This window comes from Vicia villosa, linkage group LG4 (assembly GCF_029867415.1).
Source record: "Vicia villosa cultivar HV-30 ecotype Madison, WI linkage group LG4, Vvil1.0, whole genome shotgun sequence".
Taxonomy (NCBI): Eukaryota; Viridiplantae; Streptophyta; class Magnoliopsida; order Fabales; family Fabaceae; genus Vicia; species Vicia villosa.
Window position 1 is genome coordinate 113,552,943 of NC_081183.1, and position 7,352 is coordinate 113,560,294.

General features: G+C 31.0%; 1 protein-coding gene across 2 annotated transcripts; it reads left to right on the forward strand.

Moving 5' to 3' along the window:
• The first annotated feature begins 1,797 nt into the window (after window positions 1-1,797).
• On the forward strand, window positions 1,798-5,039 carry LOC131595065 (calcium-transporting ATPase 5, plasma membrane-type-like). 2 transcript variants are annotated; one of them, XM_058867298.1, is made up of 6 exons: window positions 1,798-2,148; window positions 2,353-2,548; window positions 2,811-3,303; window positions 3,378-3,461; window positions 3,559-3,696; window positions 3,779-5,039. In XM_058867298.1, exons 3-6 carry the CDS (start codon window positions 3,274-3,276, stop codon window positions 3,851-3,853), a joined length of 327 nt encoding a protein of 108 aa, XP_058723281.1. In that variant the 5' UTR covers window positions 1,798-2,148; window positions 2,353-2,548; window positions 2,811-3,273; the 3' UTR covers window positions 3,854-5,039. The 2 variants fall into 2 exon arrangements, with proteins under 2 accessions (XP_058723281.1, XP_058723280.1); XM_058867297.1 differs by having other exon boundaries at window positions 2,356-2,548.
• The last annotated feature ends 2,313 nt before the right edge of the window (window positions 5,040-7,352 follow it).

The window sequence follows — 7,352 nt, forward strand, 5'->3', positions numbered from 1 at the left end:
CCCTAATACCCAAGGCAGTCATGGTAGTGCTATCAGCATATTTTGTTAGTGACATCTCTCTAAAGTCAGTTAAAAAGTTAGTAGTATGGCAAGAATCTCTTGCACAACCGTTGTCCTTTTAGTTCTTAATGCTTCGATGGCTTCTAGGATCGCATCAACCTTTCACCTGGTCAATTTCTTCTCTGATAGCAACTTGATCTTGTTCATAAATCCACATATGCTCGAGGGATGTATAGAAGATCCCAAGTGAAGAGACGTAGTTTCAAATATTGTTCAACTTTAAGGATACAACAATACTTGATAATGATTTTCCTAGTTACTTTGGCATAGTGAAATCCAAAACCGATGCTAACGCGTTAATGAAAATTTAATGGAAACTCTTAAAAATTTTCATTGTCCCTCAAAATTTAATGAAAAATAACGAACATTTGTGAGATATACTATATGTGCTTTTTGAACTTTTAAGGTGAAGAAAAATTTCCACACATAATTGCATTAGGTTGTGCATCACAAAATAATGTTTGTCCTATCTTGACCGTTGAAAAAATTAAAGATTTTAAATTTTTTTAAAGATAAAGTAACTTGTAAGAATTTTCCCGTTTCGACAAAGAGTTGTGGAAACGTTAACTATGGGGTAATGGGATGGTTTAAATAGTGAATGGGGTTCATCTTCAACCTCTGACGGGTTGAGCCATGACCTGAACCGGGTCTGAATCGGGTCTAACTTTAACATATCAAATGCAAACAGACACTAATCTCTACATTAAGAATGGAATATTGAAAATAACTACATAGCAACACAAAGTCATGTTTTATGAGATTTCTAACTTGCAATAACTTCAATATGTACCTTAGTAGTAAAAGACATAAAATCAGGAAGTAAGCAATTACACTAATGCACAAATTAAATAAACAAGGCTCTCGCAAAAGAGATATCAGACAATAAGGCAAAAACAGACAGCACTAACCTGATGGAACTCTATAACTGATCAAGCAATGCATGTTGCCTTTAGCTTTCTCAACTTGGCAAATAACAACTACCTGCTCACCCAAAACTAAATGATCGCACAATAAACACCAAATCTGAACAGAAGAATTTTGAAAGTTAGTAAAGTTAACTCCCTTTGGGAACATTGGCAGCAAGGCTGTTAAAAACAGCTTCAACATAACCACGCACTTCTCGAGACATCCATCTCAGATCATCTCAAAGACACCAAAAAAGGTCCCGTGCAGGTAAAAATCGCTTCACCTCTTTCAGATCGCGTAGATTCCACAACAACTCCGTCCAAAAGTTCGCATTCCGCAGGGATAGATGACGTTGAGATGAAATTTCTAATTCTAAATGAATAAAAGTGAATTGAAAACATTATATACAAATAAATAACGTGATAGCTAAATAAATAAATAGTAGTATTTATTTAATCCAACGGTAACTAGGTACATCCACAGTTTACGGATAAGTTAGAATCATGGGTTAGATATGTAACCCAACGGTAACTAGGTACATCCACTGATAAGTCACGTCACGGGTTTCATTGTTTAACTTTTACTTTCGAGAACATTTTATAATTTTATGCTATTTATTAAATCTATAATATAAGAAAATTTACTGTTCTGGATTTCACCAAAATACCCTTTGATTATCTTAGTCTAAATTAATATTTTTGGGGCAAATAATGTCTTTTGCTGATTTCTTTTAACCATATAATAATTTTAGTGGGCCAACAACAACACAAAGTAGATTAAATATAATTTATTTTCCTTGCCCATTATTATAATTTACTTTTTAGCATATCACTTTTCTCCTCTTCACGACAACAACCTGCGCCAAAGCCTAGAATTATGGTCATATGTACACGCTACTTCATCCATTGTCTTTTCATTTCCATTTTCTCTTACATCCTTTGGCTTTCATCTCTCTCTACTCATTCTTCAACCTCTGTTTCTTCTTTGCTGAACCAAGGCATAACCCACAACTCTTCCAAACTTTGAATTAGTTTTCCACTTCAACATGGCAAGACCTTTTAAGAAAGTGAAAGACATCAATGAAAGGAAGGAGCTCTGAAAGATAGCCGTCAGAGTCCATCACAATGGACACTTGTATTCAAGAGTAAATAGAACTTTTAGATGATAGTGGTGGATAAAGAGGTGAGTTTATGGTTTTAGGGTTTTTTGACTTGAATCTTTGGGATGACAATTGTTAGATTTAGGGTTATTTTAAAAAGTTGCGGATAATGGTTTTGTCGTTGATGTTGGGTTGTCGATTTTAAGTTTTAGACTTTTTTTTCAAACTTCCACATGTTCGTAGTTGAACTGGACTGCTTTTAATGTGAGCATTTTTCTGTTATTTAGCAGGTCTTGAATGGCATACATTAGGTGCTACATTGCTTGTATCCGCCAAATTCACTCTTGTATCTGCCTGCAATAGTATTTTAAGGCTTATGTCTCTGATGGTGGAAGTTTTGTATCTTGTATTTTAACGATTTTATGGTTTATTGTTATGGTCAGTTGAAAGATGAGCTTAACAAGGAGAATTTGCAGCTTGCATGTAAGTGATTGAATATCGTTGTGTGGAAGTGCTTATCTTTAGATTTTTATTTTGTGCTTATCTTTAGCATGATTGTTGTGTGAGTTCTTCATTCTCAAAGAATGTTCACATTTCAATGGTACATAAGAACTTTATCTAAATGCTACAAAATTATGACTTGCTGATTGAACTATACACCTTATGTGCAACATGTTTATAACTAATTCAAACACTAATTAGAAGTTATGCCCATTGCTCATTGCTCATTGCTTGTTTGAATCAGCGGGCATGTCCTGGCGTGTGCGGCTGTTAATTGTGAGAAACCAAAGTCTGGGTCAAAGTATCTATATGCAGAGTTCAAATCATCAGGTTAATTCTAAGTTAGGTGTCATTGATCGGGTCCAGAGGAGGTTCAATTCGACTGAGGATCTGTTTGATTGATTAATTGAGGGGATTATCAGTTGGTCGCAGCTCCTTCGCTCATCACATAGCATAGCTTTGCATTTGATTTCTATCGCATCAAGTAATCTGTAGCCTGAGGCTGAATGTTTCTATTGATATTTCGAGCCTGCTTTGAATCAATGTTGCAGCATTCAGGGCAGCCTTTCATGTGCATTTTTTTGTTGATGTTTGACTGCATATGATACGCATTTATATCGAACCGCTTAAAATACCAGTGGAATAGTATTCTAATGTTTTAGCTTTCTGGTTGGACAAATGATTTTGGTGTTTATTTGGTGTACTCGATGAAAAAAATGATGGAAGATAAAGCTTTGGTATGTTCGTTTTGTTTGCACTTTCACTGAATTTTGGTTATGAAGCTCAGCTTAATATAACACATTGAATGCAGGTGAGGAGGCTTTCTTCCTGTGAGACAATGGGATCAACCACAACTATTTGCAGCGATAAGACCGGAACATTGACAATGAATCAGGTTTGTGATGCAGTATTTAAACTAGAACAATATCGACTCATTCAAATTCTTTAGGCTATAACGTTATTGCCGCTATTTACTTATTTTCTTGAGACAGGTGAGTGTTGTTGAGGCATGTGTTGGTGGGAAGAAGATTATATCTCCTAACGATAAATCACAGTTATCTACTATCGTCTATTCTTTGCTGATTGAATGTGCTGCACAGAACACTAATGGAAGTTTTTTTGTACCGGAGGTGTTCTAGAACTTTTCTTCTTCACTCTGTGCCTCTACAATAGTTTCCATGCATGTACAATTATGTTCTTTGCACTTTGCAGAGTGACAATGGTGTTGAGGTTTCTGGGATGACTCTAAAGAAGCGGATTCGCTACCAAGCAAAGAATAAACTATGAAAGAGATCACAGATAGGGAGGAAATTGAAGCAACACATTTGAAAAGAAAAAAATCTTCTAGAAATAAAGAAAGTGTGATAGATGGTAGTGAAAAGAACAAAAGATCTAAGGACAGTGAATAACACAAAAAATCCAAAGGAAGCAAATCTGGATCCAAGAAAACAAGAGCTTAATAAAGGAAATTTAAGATGAAGGGTTGTGATTTAGATGGATTGAATACTATGTGTACACCGTTGTATCTATAAGCTAATATTGGACTGCGTGGTGTAGTTATGCATGCATTGAAGACTGTTATTGGCACCGGTCGGACCACAGTTCGAACCATACATCATCCAAGCATCGATATATTTGAAACTTTTGATGAGGTAGTCAAAAGTACCTTCTGTTGTATATTTGTGTACATATAACATCATTGCATTCGGGTTGGGTTTTAAATGTAACAGTGGTGTGGAAGGCGGTGCGCGATTTGCCGGTGGTCGGAGATTGGCGGGGTAATCCTTGGGATGATTGTGTTGATAAGGATCCTGTTAGTATGCCTGTTTCTGTTTCTGTTAGTACTTAAACTTTGTAAACCAAAATTGTTAATTTTTTTTTCTTTTTTTGGGTGGTTTGTTATTAGTATTATAGTTGTTAATTCAATGTAACCAAAGAAAGTATATTATTAATTATTGTTATTTTATATTAGTACTTGTGAGTTAGTACACCATTGATTAAATGTGATTGATCATACTTTATGTTCTATCTTGTGTGGTACCAATATAACTTAGATTGTGCATATTGTTATATAGCTTTTGTTCTACTGAGATTGTAGAACTTGGTTGGTCCTATGATTATGACTTGGAAGATCTCAACATAGACATTGTGACTATATCACAAAATGGACAATGCACAATGGTGGAAACAACTCTCAAAGAATCTATACACCTCACTGTCGTAGGCCATCCACAACATGATGCTTCTAACAGCAGAGTCTACACAACAAGATATGAAATGTCTTATTCAATTTCAGGGAGGGAAATTGTTGAAGGAGCTGTCCTTGAGTCATAATTAGGTTTTGTAACTTGTAATATATGTCAGGTTAGTACACTTAAGTGTCACTCCCTTAAGTCCATCTCCATTGTATTGTATGTACCTATTTTTTTTTGCATTCTTCAAACACTCATGTAGTCTGGATGTAAATTTAATCAAATAATTTATGGTTAGGATGTCAAGCATTTGTTAACTTACAATTGTTGGGAAATTTGAAAATGAAAGCGAATAAAAAATGATCACAAATATAAAAGTGTACTGTGATCACTGTTTGGACAATTAGATAAGTAAAGTGAAAAGTTTGCAAATATTCAAGGATATTAGACTGAGTTTACCAATCAATTTTGAAATGTTGTTTTATTTTTCCCTAAGTCTGTATCGTGTAAAATTTATCGAAAATTTTTTGTTCAATTTAATGAGAAGTCAAAACACTCAAAATATCCTAAGAGAAGATCAAATCATCACTCCTTTTAAGTGTTAGATAAGATCAAATTGAAAGAAAAAAAAGGCCTTAAAATTTACTTTTTGACTTTATTGTACCCCAAATTTGAAGCTTAAGATCATCAACTATGGTGTATTCAAAGCTTTTTTTTTCATCAATCTAATTTGTCTTGTGCTTATTTATATGGTTGCATTTTGTTCCAAAATCTATTACATTTAAAATAGTATTTAATTTTTAAAAATTAACTTTAGTAATTAAATATTAATAAAGAAGAAATATAATTTGAAATAATTTTTATTTTAAGATACAATACTTTTAAAGAAAATAATAGTAATTTTAGTTTTAAAAAAATATTTCAATTAAAATGAATTTAAAAATATACTTGAAAATATGTGTTATTGGATAAAATACAAAAGTGTGTGTCAGTTATCATTAACTTTAATTTATATGATTTAAAATATTATTATATTAATATATGTCATTAATGATCTAAATATTATTATATATGAAAAATACTATTTATGATCCATAAAAAAATTTATTCAAAAAATATATACGACTATACGGGAACAAAACTATTATTGATCAAAATATTTTTATATACGGAAATTTACAATTGATATTTTGTAAACGATACCTAAACATAAATAATATTTGTATATGAGAAAAATCTATTAATGATATAAATATTTTTATATATGAAAAATTGTATTTATGATAAAAAAAATTATATTCAAAAAAGGTATACGGAAAAAGTATTTATTATTGATCTAAATATTTTTATATATAAAAATTTACAATTGATTAAGATATTTTTGTATATGATACCTAAACATAAATAATATTTGTAAATTGAAAAAATCTATTAATGATCTAAATATTTTTATATATGAAAAATTGTATTTGTGATCCAAAAATTTTTGATTAAAAAATGATATACGGGAAAAAATCTATTATTAATTTAAATATTTTTATATATAAAAATTTACTATTGATCCAAATATTTTTCTAAATGATACCTAAACATAAATAATATTTGTACACAGAAAAAAGTCTATTATTGACCAAAATATTTTAATATTCAAAAAATGCTATTTATGATCCAAAAATTTTGATTCAAATTTTGATTTTGATTTAAAATAAATATATTATTTAAACAAATGTTCGTACCAAACCAGAACCCGTGCGTATGCACGGGTTTGTTACTAGTTCAAAGAAAAAGAATTTATTAAAATTGGGTCATACTAATATATATTGTTATGATATAATATAAAGATACTATAATTAAAAAAAATTAAATATAATTAAAAGTAGTAAATTTATATTTAAAATTTTGATACATTGAATGCACGTGTTTTTAGAAAATAATTTTATTAATAATTTATAAATTTGTATCCTTGTGACACATAATAGCTTTTTCTTTTAAAACTTTATATTATTTGCATTAATGTGAGTTATTTGCATTAATATTAGTAATCTTAAAATTTTATATTATTTTGGTTCGACTAGCGTTTATAATTTGCATTTGGAAGCATCGCCTGCGTTGTAGTAATCGAACTCGTCATTGATTAGTTGGACGTTTTCGTCGGAGGTCTTCTTTTCTGTTGCATTTTTTTCAACAACATTATTCACATCAAGAAACATTTTAACGTCTATGATTAAACTTCTCAAAGACTCTCTTGTGTAAGTTCTTTTCTTCAACGACTCTTCTTTGTCTCTCTATATAAGGAGAAGACTTGAAGAAAAATTACGGATCTTTGACAATCAAAATAGTTGTTACCCTGTCAAATTTAAAGTACGAGTTTAACTTATAATTTCTTAACACTTGTATATTCTAGAAATTAATAAGTCTTAAGAGTCTTATTGAATTGTGTTTGATTTTCACCTCTGATTGTATATCAACGATAATATCCAAACTATCGTTTATCTAATTAGGATAGATTGTTAGAAGCCTCTTGCTTTTCTACTTATGTGTTTAAGCATTGAAAATCTCTAGTTTGTGTGCTTGAGAGTTTAAAATCATAAGTG

What these genes read in the sequence shown, in the direction of transcription:
- LOC131595065 (XM_058867298.1), top strand. Translation starts at nt 3,274, where the DNA reads ATGAAAAAAATGATGGAAGATAAAGCTTTG. An exon ending in TGATGGAAGATAAAGCTTTG is followed by an intron (nt 3,304 to 3,377) that starts GTATGTTCGTTT and finishes CATTGAATGCAG; the next exon opens with GTGAGGAGGCTTTCTTCCTG. An exon ending in GAAGTTTTTTTGTACCGGAG is followed by an intron (nt 3,697 to 3,778) that starts GTGTTCTAGAAC and finishes TGCACTTTGCAG; the next exon opens with AGTGACAATGGTGTTGAGGT.